The following is a 20,381-nucleotide window of genomic DNA, read 5'->3' on the forward strand; positions in this document are numbered from 1 at the left end:
CATGTCGCTGTGGGGTTTCCTCCGGTTACTCCGGTTTCCCCCCACAGTCCAAAGACATGCTGAGGCTAATTGGAGTTGCCAAATTGCCCATAGGTGTGTGTGTGAGAGTGAATGGTGTGTGAGTGTGCCCTGTGATGGGCTGGCCCCCCATCCTGGGTTGTTCCCTGCCTCGTGCCCATTGCTTCTGGGATAGGCTCAGGACCCCCCGCGACCCGATAGGATAAGCGGTTTGGAAAATGGATGGATGACCAGAGTTGTGTTTGAATATTACTGAAGTGAAGTTGGCTAATAATCCCCCAGCAGACAGGGAACTTTCCCAGAACTTTACCCCATGTTACGTAAAGGTCTTCTGAAAGCTGCCAGAGAATGTTCTTATTGTAGCATTTTACATTATAACAAAGGTTCTTTTAACATTATTGCCTGAATATCATTTTAATGCAATGAATGTTGAAATATTGTTTTTATAATACTGTAGCGTTACTTTATAAAAGTGCTATATGTGAATACTGTGAATTAACAGTCTAGCCTTGAACCCATTATTGTCGAGGGTATTATTGGTCTTAGTTGTAGCAGTGGGAAAACTGGACACTTTGAAAGTTTCCATACCTTAATTTTAACATTCAGTAAATGATCCTAGAATGAAAATTTAACAGGGCCACTAGAACGGTATGTTCCTCACGTCTGATAATGAGAATCGACTCATTTCATTTACTGATTTCATGTGGTAATAAAGGAGCATTCTAATGGGACTATTTGTTGTGAGTGTGTGAGATGACAGCTGTAGATTAATGCAAGCTTGGTTGTTTTTTGTCGATATTGCTGCCTGTCACTGTTATTTTCTAGGGGCACCCAGAAATTGATCGACAAATAGAACTGCCTCAGTTGGTCGACGCCCTCTATTTGTCTTCAGTAGACTGAAGTCAGGAAGGGCGAATCTGAACCTCCTGATTAAAGCACCATGAGGAATGATTTAAGAAACAGGCCTTGGGAAAACTGTGGATGGAGATACATCCAGGAAGCTCAGGGGCAGCGCGTGGCTCAGTGGCCTAAGCCTGTGTGCCTGTATAAGCAGAAGGTCACTCCAACAAATAACATCTCCCTGGGCGCCCCAACAGGTGGCTGCCCTTCACCGACAGCTTACTCTACGAAGAGCAAGTTGAGGGAGGCTCAAAGACAATTTCCCCATGGGGATCAATAAAGTATCAATTATTATTATTACACTGCAATTGTCAGCAAATGGGACCAAAAAGCAGAATCTATGGATTTTACTTCAGGTCTATGGATTTTACTATTAAGGGCACAGAGCCGCATTGTTTCGTGTTACTCAACAAAAGCAGAAAACTAGTTCACACAATTCCTTGTGTTTTAAAATTGGTCTTGAATTAATGATATTCTGGACAAATTGCAAACATGGCCCACTATGCACCAGGGAGCTACAGTAGCTGTGAGAGAGGTGGGATTGTAGTTAGAAGCGATACCAACTGCCCCGACTAAACATACAGCCTACAGAGAACCGTTTCTCTTTGTGTTTTTTAATTGAAATATGAATGCTAGTTTAAACAAATGCTAGCTCACTTTAGCTGGGAAACCTTCATATCAGAGGTCTGGCAGGTTGTATCATTATCTAACAAATGTTGTGGGAGTCCAGCGATTACCTCCAGGGTTGGGATTTGTATCCCCTTGCATGTGGAGTCTACATGCTCTCCTTTTGTTCCTTTTTCAGGGTTGTCCAAAAACAGGCAGCTGAACGACATGACGTCTTGGAACTATCCATTGTGCATGTGTCCTACACTGCACTAATGTCCTGTCTAGGGGGTGTAATTGTACTACCTGTCTATGTGTCTGTAACATATATCACAGGGTGGGTTCAATTCAAACCCGTTATTTTTCCACAGGGCTACATGTCTGCCCTGTACTGGATATGTGGACGGCGGAGGGTTTTGAACACTGAGATTTTATAAATGTATTTTATACATTGTTTCAGAGTAACCAAGCAGTGGATGGTTTTCATGCAGTTTTTCTTACCTCCTTTTGTTGTATATGTTCTCCACAATTTTCGCATGTGTCGTCAATGCGGGATTACTGGCTAAGCGTGTAAATACTGAGAGATAGCTTTTTGTGATGCGTAATGCTTCTGAGACCCGGATTCCTCTGGAGAGATTAGCATCTGCCATGTGTCCATTAGGGCACGATAAACAGGAAAGAGGAGCACAGAGGGGACGGCTGCAGCTTGCGCAAGGAGGAAGAAATCTGCAGATGACTTTGTAATAGTTCTCTGTTAATCTGTTTACTGTTAATCTGTAGCTTTATTAATTGCTGTGAAGCCATATGAATATCCCTTCTGCCCTTTTTAAAACAAAACAAAAAAACTTCTCATTGATTGATTTCTTTTCTGGTGAAATTTAAAATAAAAAAATAAGCTTTATCACTATTGTTTTGCTCCATGCGTTTGTTTTTTGTGATAGCTGGTCATTGAATGTGTGTGTGTGCATGTGTGTGTGTGTGTGTGTGTGTGTGTGTGTGTGTGTGTGTGTGTGTGTATATATATATATAATATATATATAACTATAGACATACATATACACACACGCATTTCCTGTTTATATTTGTGAGCTGCAGTTTATAGTTGCGGCAGCACATGGGTCTGATGCAAATGCTACGAGCTATAAATAGACATCGATGCAGCGCGGTGCAGTATCTTTAGAATGCATCGGTATTAGTTTACCTGCACTTCGGTTCAGAGACAAGGTCAGGGAGAAATCAATTCGCTGACAGGTCAGCCTGTGAAGGCGGCATGCGGTCCCCGCATGCCCGGGAGAGATGCCGCAGGACGGCCGTGACGATCTAACTGCCAGGGCTCTCCATCCTCGCAGGCAGCGGCACTCAGCGCCGGCCGGCTCCGATATGAGGCAGTGTGTTTGACGTCACTGTGCTAATCTTTATGCCGATTGGCAGAGAAGCCCGCGAGTGTCAAAAAGATATTGAGGTTGCCTGGATCAAAGGACGCGGAGCGTTCTGCGGGGGGGTTGGGTGCAGGCGGGTGGCGGAAGCTGGCATGGTGAGCAGGTACCCGCTCCGCAGCACGCCTCACATAGCTGAGGCTCATCTCGTTCGCACTGCTGAGCCTCACCAACAGACTCCCAGCAGGAAAAGGGGACATCTGCAGAGGGCGAGTCGAGGCAGCAGCCATGAATCCTGGGGGCTCAGACCGGTTTAACTGTCAGGTAGGGTCCAGTGTTCATCGAGAGCATGTCTTCTGCTTCGGCTTGTTAAAGAGAACTCGTCCGGGGGTGACATTGACTTGCCTTAGTATGTAGCTCCCCCGGTAATCTATGGGAGTGATGACCTCTGGCTGAAAACCACGTTCAAAAGGAGTTTCATTTAACAGACTGCATGATTATCAGTGGAATTTCATGCATGCGTGTCTGTAGTCTCTTCAGAGAGCAGAATCATGCTGATCTTGCATTCTGGACGCTTTCATGCGATAGTATTGTACGTGTATTGGGTGGCTGGACTGGGAACAACACAGTGATCGGTACTTTCTTTCTAGATGCTAGCTACTGCATTATTTACTAATAATGTGAAGAGATTGTTCTGTCTCGCTTAACGAAGAGGGCAGAAGAGTGGGCTGACAGATGGGGGGATGGTGCTCCTGAGGTGGGGGGGGGGAGAAATGTCCCGCTGACATCAGCCTTTCATCTTTCTGGCAGAAGGAGAATGAATTTAGTTTAATGTTATTCTGTGTCAAGGGGCTTGCGTGCTTGCAAGGGTGTGTGGATTGAAGGGCAACTGGGTAACAGAGATGCGAGCGATTTGCCCGTTTATCTTTGACACGAGCATCCCTGTGGACCTCCAGCTCATTGGGAGGCAGGACTGCAGTTGAGACATGGAACAGTCCACCACGGTGCTGATGTTGACGGCCGCCATAGTGGTTACAATCTGTGGCTACCAGACCCATGTCATGACAGACAATCCAATGCCATCACCACTCCAGCTGCCATTAACCCCCGCCTCCACCTTGTTTGCTTGTATGGCAATTTTTTCCTTTAAGTGCTTGGAGAGGCCAATTGACCAATCAATGTGCTGTTTGTGCTGACAGTACCCTCCCGGATTGAACATTAATTTGGTCATCGAATCTTTTGAACAGTCGGCTGTAACATCTTACTGCAAACCTGGGATCGGTATGCTAGAGGTAGGAATTGGGTCATGAGTTAGTCCCGGAAAGGAATGTTGTGGTGTAGATTAAAGAATTTTACAGTTCACATTTAAGGTCTGCCAGAAGGCAGCACGCAACACTTAGGCTTGCATGACTGTAACACTCCACTTTCATGGAGCATCAGTGTGAATAAAGAGTGTTAAATTCAGACCACGTGCTGCGTTGTGTGCAAAATTCCTATGTGAAATTTATTAATTCTCTGATCATTGCTGAGTGTGAGAGCGTCTGGCTTTGCCGAGTGCACTTGTGTCCTACCCATCAGTTATTGCACACACTCTTTCAGCTCTGGGGGAGCTCGTCCAATGAATGAATAATCGATGGATGTAAGAATACGGCACACAGAGTTTGGGGGGGGGGGGGGGAGAAAAAGGAAATTCAAGGAAAAAGACTGTCACAGGTTACTCCAACGTGCAAGTCGTCTAGGGAACGTTGAGAAAATGCTGCTTGGGGATTGGCTCACCTCGATCATGTGAGCGTCGAGTAGGGAGCCAGGCGGCCCGACCAGCATCACCTGCCTCAGCAGACTTTCAGACTTAAGGCTGGATGCTCATCTCTCCTAAATGATTATTGCACAGCATGGTGCCGCTTATTGGCAGCCCTCGCTCTGCAGTGAGGGCACTGTAATAAATCCCAGCACCAGATGTTCTCAGCACTGGGGACTCGCAGCTCGAGTTTACCCAGATGTGGCCTGTCTTGCTACAGCATCTTAAAGCTATTATGATGTAAACATTACTTTTGCCTATGGTTCTTTGACGCTTCTGGAGTAATTCAGTAAATATGAGTATTTTTTCCCTAAAAAGTGTAGTACAGTAAAGATTCCTGATTATGTAGTTAATGTAATTTTATTTTTGGTTAATTTAATAATTATTCATGTAACATATTTAGACAAGGGAATGAATTTAGCAAGGTGTCGCTTCAAAAATAACCCAGTATATTTTGTGAAAGTTTTCCATTCACACATCTTTATCGACTGACTGAGAGGGATGACATGACACGCCTCTTAGCTAACTTTAGCTCAGGTTAGCTCACCTAACTTCGGTCTTCAGCTTAACATATCTTTGATGATCATATATTTTCACCTAATATTTTCTGTCTTGCTCTATATTGCAGGGTACCTTAGTAAGAAATGGCCAGTTAGCTGTAATTAAGAAGCTTTATCCACCAGCTAATTTAGCTAACCGACCTACATGATTCTTTGTCTTGGAAACCGCTCCAGTCTATTTGAAATCATTGAAGTTTCACTAAATGCTGTTTTGATAATTAGCCAGCTGTCTGAATATTAAATGAGCTTCCACATAATAGACCTTCATCACTATAAACCTGACTGTTTTCATAGCAGAATCATTTAGTGATGCAGCTAACATTTTCCCAACTTTTCCTTTTTTCAATCCGTTTCAACTTTCCATTAATAAAATTCCCTGACTGAATAACCTCTTAACGAGTAACTGGAAGATCTGTTAACGGTGAGTGTTATATGCACTGGGGCATTATGTAGCTCAGGTCTAAGCTAGGAGATTCACGGAAAATGGTTGATCTGAACCTGGGCCCAGAAATTCTGAACTGGGCAGCTACAATTCCATTACCTTGGCTCAATTTCTCTTGAACAAGTTTTAGAAGAAACAAGCAGCTGTAATCACGTGAAGGGTGTTCATCAAGTCTATAAAAGCTGAGAAAATTATATATGACTTACTCATGGCATGCTGCACCTCATGCTGTGGGGATGAGCACTCGTAAGATGGATAGACAACATGCATTTATACTTTTGAAGAGTCTAACGTTCTAATATTTCGTATCACTTGCACCAAAGGCGGTCTGTAATTTGATTTATGTGGATGGGATTCATTTGATCTGTTTGCCTTCCAAGTACAAAGGAGACCTGACTGAATGACCACCTGCCTCATTACCGTATTCACCCAATGCGCAGGGACATGTCTCAAGCTCACATTGAAACATTCACGGTACCTCCTTCATATAGCTTTTCAGTTTTTGATAGACTTAATAATTGTAAGACACACAACATTCAGTTGAGCCTTTTACTATTCTGGAGTTAGTTTTAGCAAATTATATAATGTTCCTTGTTGCTGTAATTCAAGCAGTTTCTAATGCATTTATACATATTTACTAAAAATACAAAGTGTTTGCAATAATACATATGTTTTAATGGGTGCAACAAATCAACTTTATATAACGTACAGAAATGTTCCAATATTAAAATAAAAGAAGCTAATTAGATTCCGTAATATCTCATAGACTTCTTGTATAAAGCATTGCCATTATCATTAATATCAAGATCCCAATCTCCAAAACTAATCCTCTTTAATGAACAGTGTGCTTCATGGTACTAACAACAAACATTAATTATAGATTTGTATGGCATTCATCCATCCATGTTCTATTTTGTTTACACAGTTTAAGCTTTTGGTCTTATGCTATTGATACTTCGGATTAGCAAGTGAGAAACAATTTTTAAAATACACAGGACTCTCGATAGATTACGAGGTCTGACACACACACACACAAAAATTACCTACGAAATAGTTCCCTTCTGAACTGACACACAGATGCAAACGATGTTGCCGAAGTTCAAAGCAATACCGCAGGTCAAGTTCTGTAATACTGTTCGATCGTTTTTGGTTTTCACATTTTCTGCCAACAAGAACTGGGTTCCTTTGAGCACTGACTTGATCTTTGGGAAGAGGCAGAAGTGGCAAGGAGCGAGGACTGGGGAGTGGGATGGGTGCTCATTCACAGCTACTGCATCGAACACCCAAACATCGATCTTGTCGAATCACATCTCGCACTTTTTTCAATGTTGCCATCAGTAACAGCTGTGCGTGGACGGCCAGGGCGGTCATCTTTCACGCCTTTCTCTGCCTTCTGAAAATTGTTTGCGCCCTTCAGAAACGTGTACACCAGGCGTGCAGTCCTCACCGTAAGCCTCGGTGAATAATTGAACAGTTTCCATCACGGATTTCTTCAGTTTAACAAGAAACTTGATGTTAACTCGTTCACCTTTGCAGCCCCACATTTTCTGACCGAGGGTAAGAAAGTAACCCTATATTTGGAATGTACCTATATGTCTCGAGCCCCGTAACACTGACAGGTCAGAATGTTTTCTATAGTCGTCTGTTTGTCTTTGCCCTATAGGATTAGCCTTGTCTTGTTGTTTCAGACCTTGTATACCCAATATAAAGAATAATCTTTTGGTCATGATCTTGGTGCGATGACATGGTGTACATTCTGATTTAGCAGGATGCTATGACGGCCTAGCTACTACAACTAGGTTGTGCCATATTTGTCAAGCCTTAATTTGAACGCAATTACATTTTTTTTCTTTTATTCTATTTCTTATTTATCACACCTGTGGAGAGCTCATGATATGCGAGTAGGACATTGAGTGGCATTTCTTTTGAAGGGCACTGAAGAGCAAAGAAAATGAGTACGCTCACTCCCAAATGTGCGGTCCGACAGTGCGCTGATGTCACCTTGGGGTTTGGCTCCCCTCTGGTTTTAACTAGGAAGGCAGGAAGGAAACTTGTAAATTATATCAGGCAATACGTGCACGCCTGCAGCTGTTTATTAAAAGATCATGACGCTCCTGCATGAACATGAGCCCCCCCCCCCCCCCCCCCCCCCCCCCCCCCGCTCATCTGTATGCACAATAAAACCCCACTATGGGATTGAGAAGCCTTTCTTTCTGCTCGCCTTTCTGTGGAAGGTGACCTGCTGCCGGCTTGCAGCGCCTCAGAGAAAACTGAGCATTGTTGTTCAAAAGACAACCCCCCACTCCTGCTCCCCAAGCTCTGGCCCCCGTGATCCCCTCAGCCACCACGCACAGTCCCAGTTCTGCTAGACGCTGTTCGGCTAAAGGTTCATACTAGTATGGCCCCCGCAGTGGTGCATCTACACGTTGCTGTGTAGCCTCCTCCTCCACAGGATGCGGGTGGTTATTAATAGCATGACCGCTAAATCCGACAGTGATGCTTCATCAGAGAAATGGCGTTTCCTGCTTCTTTAGGGTAATGTATTGGCATTTATTTCTATGCCATTTCAGCCTCTTAAACTTTCTGACATTACGGAGCAGTTAATTTTGAGTTGAAAACACTCATCACTTACACTAGTCTGACACTGTTGTTTGATTGCGTGGAACTGTACTGAAGAATGATTTAATGATTCCGTCTTTCAGCTGCTTTTCATGCAAACTCTACACACACAGAGCTGGAAGCGGGACTCAAACCCCCAACCCTGGAGGGGTGAGATTCCACTGCTACCAAGTGTGTCACCCCTTGACAATATTTTAACATCATTAGCACTGCATGATGACTGACAGAATTTCCAGTCTTGCAGTGATATTCAGTTCATTGACACTGCTGAATATTCTTTCTAGATTTCCTCTATCATCCTGCTTGACCACTGAAATGAATTTTATCAGAAACCAGCCAGTAGTATGATCCCACGAGGACTGATCTAGTTACAGATCTCTTATTGCATCAGAATTGCAAATCCGCAGCCCCTTGTTTTTGCCGTTACTTCTGTGTATGTCATCTTACTGCCGGGGGATGTTCCCAAAAAGACTGTCAATGGCAAGGAGGTTGAGATGCAATTTTTGTAATTTAAATCTCATTTATTACACATCCAGCTTTGTCCTCCGTCTTCAGACCATCTTCAGTAGACTGGAGGCTGATTGGACCATGGCTCAGCTGGAGAAGTTCCTGGTTTGGGTGGAAATTAAAGTGCCCTAGAGTAACCTTTCGTAAGCTTTTTGGAGACAGCATAGGAGCAAAGGCTGGGGGACGTCAATGGGTGGGACGCACATTCATTACATGATGACACATGCACAAACTAATACAGCCAATGGGCAGTTTAGAGAAGTCAGGTAGCTTGATCACGTATCTTTGGACTGCTGCAAGAATCCAATGTACCTGGAAGAAACCCACGCAATGGGGGGAGAAGCAGCAACCTCCACGCGCAGAACTGGGGCTATATTTGAACCCACAACCTTGGAGTTTTGGGGTGACAGTGCTCCCCACTGAGAGCCTCCAAACCAGGGTTCTCCAGTTCGAGTCCTGGAGGGACAGAATGCAAAACAAACTGCAGATTTCCCTGTACAAATACACTTACTTAACCTGGTAATTAGCTGATTTTTCAGTAAGGAAATCCACAGTGTTGGATTCTAGCCCTCCAGGACCAGAATTAGAGAACCCAGCCCCAAACCATTTGACTGAAATATTTAACAATTTCCTTGTTTGTTTCCTAGTATTTACATGCTTATTTTAAAACCTTATAACTAGACTTTTGTCATTACAAGATTGAATTATAGATCTTTTTTTTTCTTAAAGGTCAGCTTTTAATTTCTAGCGTTCTTAGGAACTTGTTTTTGTGATTATTGGTGTGAAGTTTTCCTACAGCTAGGTTCAAACGGAGGACACAGCCATACAGAATATGCCACAGCATGGGGGATTATCTAACAAAGATCATTATCCGTTTTCTAGAAAGGTGTGAAAGATTATTTGCTCTGCTGGATTGGCGACAGGTAGGAAATTGGCTGCAATAATATTCCTTTAATATCTTTAAATAGCTCCCCTTACTAACTAATTTAAGGAAGGTTTCAGTTATATCCTGTAGAACTTTATTTTAAAAAGTAAGCCGGTAAAAATAAAATCGGAATATCCATTGGATACCAGATGTCTCTTCTAGTTCAGAATTTTACTATGCTTAATTAGGAAACACAAGCATGACATGACTGGCTGTTTTTGGCACCAAAAAAAGTGGTGGTGGGGGGGGGGGGGGGAAACAGATTTTTACTTACCAGTCAGGTGCACTGCGAGTCCAGGCTAAAGTGACTCATCTTGCAGGCTGTCATGTTCCTCCTACACTTTTCTGTATGTCGAGCACATACCGTTGGCCTTTTGTATGTCGAATATCTCCAGCTCCACTCAGGGTCTGGGAATCACTGCCACTGGCCTGCTAAATATCTCCAGCGAAACATGCCTCTTCCCAGCGTGACTTCCAGAAAATGGGTTCGGCATAAATTTCTCGCGAATCCATCTAAGAGTGATTTAAACAGCAAAAATGAAAATGATTATGATTATCTCGGAGAAGGCGTGCAGCGCTCATTTAAAAGCAGCGGGGGTTAACTTAAAACTGATGTCTAAACATATAGTATGCTAGATAATCTTGAAAAGGAATGATCATTAAAATTGCAAAACTTAGCTAGGCTTTTTCCTATGGAAGTGTAGAAATGTTTTGCCGAAACTTAACCTCATTGCACTATAATATCCATAATAAACTGAATGTTAAGCCTGATCTTAATCTATCTGAATAGCCATGTAGGAATTGGATGTGCATAACATGCGATGTTGGTATGAATATCATCCAGCCCTGTAATATACTAGAGTCATTTTTTGAATTCAGTACAAAATACCCTGCTGATGTCATTTGGTGCCGTTACTAGTTTTTACGCCAGTGGAAAACCAATACCTTGAAATACCGTACTTTTGGTGCCTTCTTTAAGTACCAAAAGTACAGTACCTGGTGCTGTGGAAAAGAACCCTTTAGCTGAATGGTGAATTGGACAGTTTTACAGCGCTTTAAAATATACTTTAAAATTCGTTCACTTACATTTTGCCCAGACCACCTTAAATCTGACAAGTTGCCCCAATAAGCCAGTAATGCCTCTTCGTAGTACAGGCCACTGGATTACTAGGAAGGAACTTTAACGTACGCAGGAAGAACATACAAACTCCACATGTGGCTGCCACTACATTGCACTGCTTCCTTATTAATATTATTACCTAGCAAATACTCACTCTGCTCTTGGTATGTATGGGTGTAATGCGACGTCGCAATGCATCGTCACTTCATGTGACGTTACAGCCCGCCAGTGATGCTGCAACATGCATGCGAGACAGTATAACCTGCTGCAAAAAAATGCAAAAAAGCACTAGCGTATGTAAACGCAGCTGTGTAGCGTTTTGCTGCCAAGAAGGCAGGGGTGCAACGAGGCGTGGAGTCAGCATGCTGCCTAGGGGCTCTTTGAATTATTATTCTTCTGCATGGAAATGATCCAGTTTGCACCCTGTTCAATTTGCACACAGTCCACCTTGGCAGCAGTGGGATGCTTCGAGGTTGTGAAAGCCACACAAATTCATCTTTGTGGATATGTGGGGGAATTCCGCTGAAATCTCAAAATGTCATGCATCCGTTTGCTCTGTTCATTTCGTCAGGAATCTTCCAAGCATTTCACTTTTCATTTCAGTCATGTTTAATCCCCGACATCTGGATCACAGTTTGCGTTTGAAAGTTCCATACATTTGCCTGAGAGCTTTTCACCAAAATCTGTACTATGTCATCCTCAGTAAAAATGTAATACGGAAATCCATCCATCCACCCATCTTCCAACTACTTATCCTGGTTAAGGATGCGTGGAGCCTGCAGTCTATCCCATCCGAGAGGTTCATTCTTTGGTAGTGTGGAGTTGCAATATCTCTGTTATAATAAAATACATAATCTTTTTAAAAATTAGTTTCATTGCTTTAAAAGCTGTATACTTTACTGCTTCCTATATTATTCATAATTTAAATTCATGTCTTGCCCAACAAGCATGATATCTGCTATGCGATTTTGCTCCTCATATTCTAAGAAGCACTTCATCACCAGTTTCAAGCAGCCAGGTATAATGAGCCTCCAGATATAGCCGGGTGCCCTGTGTTCCCTTGTTCCCTGCGTTCTGGTCACCCCTGTCAGATTAATGGTGGCTATATTACAAAAAAAGGATTGATTTAAGGAACCCAAAAGTCACGACTAAATTGAGTAGCATGTGGCCAAGCAGTGATTCTGGAAACATGTTTGTCATTAAGCCAAATGCAGACTGCAAAGAAAGGCTCATGTTTATCGCATTTCAGAACGTAGTCCTACGAATCTTCACAGGCCTTCAAAAGCTGCGTTTCATGTGGCAGATACACCGTAATGTTTCTGAGTGAAACGCCGTCAGCCCGTGTTGCGGAAAAGAGACTCTTGCTTGCTCTCGACTACATTAGTTTCCATGGAAACAGGCCGGTGAAGTTATCCACAGAAAGTACTTGTTTTTATTCCTGGAAATTCTCTCAAACCGTGGAGCGCGAACACAAAGGTCAGCTCTGTGTTTTTGATCGCTCGATAGTACTACGGAGAGCCGGATGTGAGGGTTGTGTTACGTCAGGTGGAGATTTGGTCTGGGTTTTATATTTTTAGATGACATCATAAGGGATGCAGTGCTAACGGTTTAGCATACTCGGGTCTCTCTTTCAGAAAATTGTTTGTGAGTGCTTGAACAAATTTCAACGAATGTTTTTTATACCGTCTGTTTCACAGAGACACGATGAGGAAGCTGTGGTGGATAGAGGAGGGACACGCACCATGCTGAAGACCAACTTTGAGAAGGATGAATTGGAAGGTAAATCTCTCCTCCCCGCCATGCTTTAGGTGACGGACAGAGCGATGTTCAGCTGGCAAACGTGTTTGTTGGAGACGCGGGGACTTTTCACAAGCTGAGTACAATGAGAGCAAAGCAAGAAGACTGCCGATACTGATCTGTGTCACATTTGTCATCTGTATGCAGGCCTTCGGGATTTGTAAAGATTGTTTGATGGAGCATTCTGCTTCACGAAATATCAATCACTTTGTTTACATTGAGCCATCCGTCCATCTTCCGTAGCTCTTTATCCAGTAGAGTGTCATGTTTATTTGTATTAGAGGTAATATATATTTTTTTCTTGCTCAGAAACAGCTAAGTTCTCCCCATGCTTAGAAAAAATGAATGCAGATTATGGATAATCTTGGGCTGCTCATTAAGAGTCTTTGTATAAGAAAAATAGAGGCTATGACTGACTAGTTTCATTTAGCTCAGCAGGAAAGAGCCAATTTGAAATGACCTCTTGCTAAAACTCTTAGCTTTCAGGATGAGAGATAAGGAAGCCTGGTGTCTATAACCTGCCAATGAAGAGCTGATGTGAGATCTCACACGACCTCATCCCCCCCCCCCCCCCCCGATCTGTTAGTGGTGCAGATGGGTTTTCTGGGTAAAACCCAGCAATTCATCTGCGGATGATGTGGCCCATGTCATATCAATGGGTCAGACGAGCCAAAGGGACGATTTGCGCCGTAGTTTTTGGCCTCAGAGTGCATTTTTGCTTGCTTGAGGAGGCAGTGATTCTGTGATGGGCGCCTTTGACATGGAGGTTATTGATTGGACCATCTGGATGGATCCCTCCAGAGGCGTTGGGCTTACATGTAGGTGAGAAATCGGGAGGTTGTTATCGACTAGCCTGATGGATGACCTTTGTCTGATCCCTTCATCACTATGACGTTGGAGAACTGGCTCCATCAGTGCCCCACACATTCCCCTCTCTGGGGAGTTTGCAGATTGAAGCCTAAACATTATGGATCGTTATTCCGCGTAAAATCCTAATTAGTACCTAAAATGCGCCAAAAGCCAACCTGAAAAACACCTGTGCATCTGCGATATTAATGATTACGTTCTGAGGTCCGCAGAGGTTTACACGAATTAATCTTACTATTCCCACTATATGCTGTGTGTAATTGACAAAGTGCCATTGCATCCCGCTCAATGGAAATGCGCAGATACCTGCAGCATTGACAGTCCTTAACTTAAATTACACATTATTCCACTGGGTAGTATTTTTTGGTCTTGTTTTGGAAAGGATTTTAATTTGAAGAAGGGTTGGACCAAAGAGTCCTATTTGGGTTATAAATATGATTATTATGTATGTCATCGCCCTGCCTTTATAAATAAGGCTGTCGCTTGTTCTCTAGGTCACCGGACGCTCTACATTGGCGTGCATGTTCCTCTGGGGAGAAAGACTCATAGGAGACGGAGACACCACAGTCATCGTCACCGGAAGAGGGACAGGGAACGGGACTCCGGGGTGGAGGATGGGCGAGAGTCTCCGCCTTATAGTATGTGAAAGTTTCCTTTGCCATCTGTGTGTCGCCCCACTTCCCGCCCAACCTTTTTCCTCGGAACGGGAAAAATCAGAGCCCCCTTTTTTACCCCCCAAGTGGATTTACATCACACTTCCTACAGGCATGTCGGGAACGGCGGTGAATCATGCGGCCCGTCTCTCCCACCTGCGTGTACTTTCAACTTTTTTTTTTCTTACGAAGTTCTGACTCATCGGCGGGAGCGATCTGTTACCGAATCGCTGATAGAGAGAGGGGGAGGGGAGAGAAGGAGAGAGAGAAAGAGAGAGCGGCAGCCCTCGAGGTGAAAATGTTCCACTCCGCTGACGCTGCGTTGATCAGCCTGTGCTCCTGGAACGCTGCCTGCCGACTTTCGCGAAAAAACACATGAAAGCGCCACTTAATCTGGCAATCTGAACAGGCTCTGAGCTGTCTCCTGTAATTGGGACAGCGTGTGGCCAAAGGGCAGTCTCGGCTATATCCCTAACAGGTTCTGCAGAGTTGCGTAAGCTCACCAGGAACCCTTAGTTTGGGATGGGCGCTAATGCTCGGTATCCTCTTCTGCGAGTACAGACACTCCCTCGCAGAGGGTCCAGTTCCTGCTGGGCACGGAGGACGACGACGAGGAGCACATCCCCCACGACCTCTTCACCGAGCTCGATGAGATCTGCCTACGCGAGGGGGAGGATGCTGAGTGGAGGGAGACCGCCAGGTACTGTGTCACATGACCTTCCAGCCAGCCAATCACATAGGGCGACAGTGTCATCGCCCATTGCTTGAACTATACTGCCCTAATTTAATGATCAAATCCCTAAAAAATATCTTTTTTTTCTTCCTGAAGTGACCATTTAAACGCAAGCTTAATAATGGTGATACAACAGTCAAGAGCTTGTCAACTAGAGATTGACAATTTCACCCCTCTCAATATTTATTTTTTTTATTTGACCAATATATATATAGTACATTACTTTTTATGCAGTTTTCTACTTCATCCATTTTCTGTTACTTTTGCAATTTAAGTGAAAGAATTAAAGACACAAAATTCGTGTCAACTTCTGGCCAGTTACTTGGTAATGTTGCAGTTTGACTTTGACTTCGGTTAGTTGTTCAAGGTTGCTATTTAAATCTCCTGCTCCGCTGACAGTTGTAAGGCTGAATGTCGTATCAGTTCCTGGTTGTCGAGCCCTGAGCCTCCCCCTGTGTCTGCTGCTGCGGTCGTGGCTGATGAGGGATGGTCCTGCAGGTGGCTCCACCAGGGTCTGCCTAGTAACATTTGTGCATGTCTCCTGTGGATCCGCAGATGGCTGAAGTTTGAGGAAGACGTGGAGGATGGCGGCGAGCGCTGGAGCAAGCCCTACGTGGCCACGCTGTCGCTACATAGTCTGTTTGAGCTGCGCAGCTGCATCCTCAACGGCACCGTGCTGCTGGACATGCGCGCCAACTCCCTGGAGGAGATCGCAGGTGGGGTGGGGAGGGGGGGGTGCGGGGGACAGAGGCACAGCCATCCAAAGCCACACAGCTTGGCACGGAGCGCTCCCGGTGCCATCTGCCGCTGATATTACCATAAACTGCCGGAGGGCGGGCGCTGTCAACCAACCGCGGAAAACGGGCGCGTTGCTTAGAGATTACAGAGTATCTCATCACCGTAACACGTCACAAGTCACTGTACAAAGATCCTAAAAAAGTGCTTTGAGTGGGAAAAAGGGCATTACCATCCTGATCCTGATAATAAATTATTGTAAATGAACAGTCATTTATAGGGCTAATGCAAAAATGAGGGCATGTTTGGTGCCATCTGCTATTTTTCGAAATGCATTTTACTTCCTATTTAGCACTCATGTGCTGGTTGTTTGTTTGGACGCCCGGGTTCACCAGTGCTGAGACCCGTCTCGGCAAGAACTTGAAGCTTGCCATGTCCCACTGACAGTGTTGTGTGCAGAAGGCTTTAAGATTTAATTTACTCATCCAGAAAAAGCTGTCGTGAACTTTTTTCCCCCATCTATAAGTAATTATACAGCATGTTGATGGCTATGGACTGGACTGAAAGTTGGATTTTTTTTCAGACACATGAGATCTGGTTCCTTGCATTAGGGTCAAATAAGTTTCTATCGTTCATTATTAGGAAAATATCAGTCTTCATGGGCAGTAATACATTGTTATACTTTTTTTTTGCTTTTAATTTGTGTGGCAGGTTATCATTTCTGTGTTTGTCTCATATTCCTGTGCATTTAGAGAAAAAGCCCTTGGGTTTTCTGCACTTTTTATCATATTAGAACTTCTGTGTTTAATTATTATTTGTGTCACCTTTTCATTTTGTGTGATACAAGTGGAAAGACGTTTACAATCATTCATTTGATTTGTTGCGTGAAATGAGGAAACGCATCATCTCTACAAGACGTCTGTTTTTATCGTTATCTTTGTCAGCTGTAAAAACATGGTTGCCTTGCCTCTAGATTAAAATAGACTTTTTCATTCCAATTTAATGGCAGAGTTACACGTTGCATCTTATTTGGTGTTGGCCTGCCCTAGCTGGTTTAAAGGCAAAGTGAACCAATGAATCGAAGGTTTATGTAGCTAGAAAATCACACCGAAATTTCTCCGTGCTCCACTTAATAGCTTATGAGCTACTTGTCATCAAAGTGGATCAGAATCTAACAGTGTTCGACATTCACAACTGTTTTCCCCAGACATGGTTCTAGACCAGCAGGAGGCATCGGGTCCGTTGGGTGATGATGTAAGGCGGAAGATTCGGGACGCACTCCTCAAGCAGCACCACCATCAGAACCAGAAGAAGTTGGCCAACCGGATCCCCATAGTCCGCTCCTTCGCCGACATCGGCAAGAAGCAGTCCGAGCCACACTCCATGGACAAGAACGGTGAGGGCCATTGGGCCGCTGTCCCACTGCACCATCTGGGGAGATCTTCTCATAGGTCCATGTAGCATTATCTAACTTCTTCTGAGATGATAAATATACATAAACCCTCCAATCTGCAAGGAGATTGTAGGGTGTGGCTCCTTCTTTCTAGAAGGCTTCTGTAAGGTGAAGGCCTACTTCAGGGTCTGACCAGTGCCATCTGCATGCAGACATTTGCAAAATATGTTAATTAAATACCATTAGCATCCATGGTCCCTCTCACAATTCGTTGCGCAATGTTTATCGAGACATAAAAAATACTTGTGATTTTGATGACTGTTCCTCAGATTTATTAATTCTGTATTTACCTTGAGGATGCATAAATATTTATTATGGGCACTGCAGCGTGTAAATTGTTCATTATGGCTTTGATAAGATTTTTGCCATCTTGGTTGGTATGTAGTGTTTATAGCAGGCTAACAGCAGCAGCTGCATCTGTGCGTCTGTGCTATGCCCACGTCTATGCGCGTGTGCGTGTGTGTGTGTGAGATTCTCTGGCCCTCCTGTAGTGAAGCCCAAATTTAGACATGAACCTTGCCGGTGTCTATCCATCGGGCTGTTTCATTGATCTCTGCGTTTTTCCAGCATTTTATCCTCTTCTTTTTGTCTTCAGTGTCTCTGTTTCAGTCTGTCTCTCTTCTCTTCTCTCCACTCAGCGTGTGTGTGTCAAGCAGGCGACTCATCCCTCTTTTCTGCCCTTATGTCAGCCCTGCGAGCCTCATTAGTGGCGAGCGACTGTAGGAGTGACAGGCCGGTCTTACCCTGCACCACGTGGTTGCTGTGTTGCCCCCAGTGTGTCTCCATCTCCTCTCCACTCCCGACTTCATCTGACACTCACTTCCCCCCTACCAAACCATACCACAAGCCCCCGGCAAACAGGCTCCACCACGCCGCGGGTATCTCCGATATCCATCCCCTGGACAAGCAAGAAGACTCGGATCCAGGCAACTTAATCCTTGACAGACTTCCTCCCCTCTCCCTTCCTGAAACATAAACTTGTGAAGGTGGCATTTGTCGTATCTGCACCCATTTCATTCCAATGCGGTTCGAGGCCGGCCGGTGTCTCTGCTGCATTCTCGTAACGCGTGGTTGTGTAGAATCAATCTCGGGAGACACAATGTGATGGGGCCACATCTCTACATGACAAAAGAAATGACTTAAACGAATAAATGAAGTGGAGTGGCAGCTCGTTCGTTGTTTTATTTATGTCAGAATGAGAATTCCCTGACCGTGGTAGTCATGGAGATTGCCGTCAACAGAACATGCCCATATCTTCTGTATAATTAGGATTTCGAGATGGATTGGATGACATGTTGAAGGACCATGAATTGATTGATAGTGTATAGATAAAGAATACACATTTTGTTAGCAGAAAAGCTCATAAGAACTTAATGCAGCTTGGTGGTTTGTATTTAGAGTCTAAATTCCACACGTCCTTCCTGTGTTACCATTCTACTCATTTTGTGAAATTCTGAAACCTTTTACAGGGGTTATGTTTAGGAAGCAGCTCTGGCAACACTACAATCCACATGCTGAAGAAAACAAACATGAAGAACCCAATAAACCCTTTTAGTAAGCTACTTGTAAATTAATATGTTGGATTTCCTCAGTACGTTTGATCATTAAGATGTTTATCTTACCCAAAATCTGAGTCAAGATACCAAGGCACAAAGCCTTGTGTAAATAGTAGACTTTCAGATGACTCATCTAAAAGGGTTGTCTACGTGGTGTATCTTCATGGGCAGCAGCTACTCATTTAAAGCATCATTAGGCCAAAAATGTACCACTGATGCCACGAGGATTTCCGCAGATCAGTTACACATTTGTGGCATGTGTTTGGCTCTAGAAAACCACAGTAGAATGCAGATTCAGTTTCTACCAGCCTTGGCACAAATCTTCCTATTTAGCACTCATGAACGTATTACTTGCTTAGGATTACGCAGTGAATATATTTGACATTCATGCTTTTGGGCTGGTCTTGTTGCTATGCTGGCTCTGGACTGGTTGCCATGGTTCTATCAATTCGTTTTGAAGAAATAGCTGGAATCATACACTCATCTCTCTGAGCCCTGCCACCTCAGTACACTCATCCTTAACCTCCACATGTCACACCACCCATCCACACGCTTTATTAATTTATCACAGAATGATGTGATGTTGCCAATCTTAAACACGCCACAATTGAGCATCTATTCCAAAGTGGTGATGTTTTCCAACCGATTGGTCACCAGAATTGTTCCGACTTTGACAGAACTGTGACGCATTAAAATTGGCAAGTCAAGGAAGCACCTTGTATGAGCCCCATTCCCCTTCCTGTAGTGCTACCCTGGCAAGTGACTGACGCTAACCATTCATGTTTGAACCAGGTCAGATGGTTTCCCCTCAGTCCCAGCCCTCCAACATTGACGGGAAGGGCGATGTGAGCAGGGAGAACAGTGCGGTGGATTTCAGCAAGGTAATTCATCACTCCTAAAGCGCTGGAACCTTCATCCTCATGCTGTATTTGAAGTATCCAAAGCTCTTTTGTACTATGAAATTGCTTTTAACATCAACTTTGAAACGTTTTACAAACTCCATGACACAAAGGCATTTTTTAATAGGCTGCTTCAATAGGATCTCGCCAAGTTACAAACCAAAAGAGGCGTTTCAATAGTTTTTCAACACCAGCGCCAATCTAAATAAAATATTAATTATTTTAAATTAAAAATTAATTTAAAAGAAATATAAAGCGTCTTATTTTGTCTGGCATTAAGACGGTTGCCTTTAATATTTGCAAAATTTATGCTGTCTACAAATTAAAGTAGTTGTGTCATGAAAATGTCTGCAAACCATCCCTTTCTTCTGAGTATGACTGTGTAATCTGGGTATGTGTACTGATCCACAGAAACTATGTTTCTCCTTATCTTTGGGCCTCAGGTGACATGAGCTGACAAGGCCTGTATATTATCAGATTATCCTTAGTGTCACCCCCTCCCAGTTGCATGATGTGAAAATGATGACGTTTCTCTCGGCAGTACGAGAGTGCAGCTAGGGGTCTCTCACGTCCGGCACACTGAGCACCTTGTGACAGGAAGTAATTACTGATATCAGCTCATCTCCTCGGACTGTTATGGGTTATTTAATGGCATTAAAGCCCTAAATAGGAGTGAACACCTGCAGTATCATTATGGCAATGTGGTTGAAATCTGTTTTACTGGACGGAGTAGGTTACGCTCAGTACGTATCACATGTGGAAAACACCAGTTATCTGTATGCATATTTTAAGTAATTTCTGCATGCTTTAAGGCATG

At 43.8% G+C, this 20,381-nt stretch overlaps 1 protein-coding gene across 6 annotated transcripts in view; it reads left to right on the forward strand.

Moving 5' to 3' along the window:
• LOC125747039 (sodium-driven chloride bicarbonate exchanger-like) overlaps positions 1-20,381 on the forward strand; it is a 40,816-nt gene that overhangs the window by 6,447 nt on the left and 13,988 nt on the right. For 5 of the 6 annotated variants that reach the window (XM_049021721.1, XM_049021759.1, XM_049021768.1 and 2 more), the window contains exons 3-8: positions 12,569-12,650; positions 14,030-14,173; positions 14,750-14,888; positions 15,477-15,637; positions 16,864-17,052; positions 19,458-19,546. In XM_049021721.1, the coding sequence (XP_048877678.1) occupies positions 12,569-12,650; positions 14,030-14,173; positions 14,750-14,888; positions 15,477-15,637; positions 16,864-17,052; positions 19,458-19,546 (804 nt within the window). Of the gene's footprint in view, positions 1-2,968; positions 3,225-12,568; positions 12,651-14,029; positions 14,174-14,749; positions 14,889-15,476; positions 15,638-16,863; positions 17,053-19,457; positions 19,547-20,381 lie in introns of those variants that run through there. The other variant, XM_049021748.1, reaches the window with a different exon arrangement.

Source organism: Brienomyrus brachyistius, chromosome 1 (assembly GCF_023856365.1).
Source record: "Brienomyrus brachyistius isolate T26 chromosome 1, BBRACH_0.4, whole genome shotgun sequence".
Taxonomy (NCBI): domain Eukaryota; kingdom Metazoa; phylum Chordata; class Actinopteri; order Osteoglossiformes; family Mormyridae; genus Brienomyrus; species Brienomyrus brachyistius.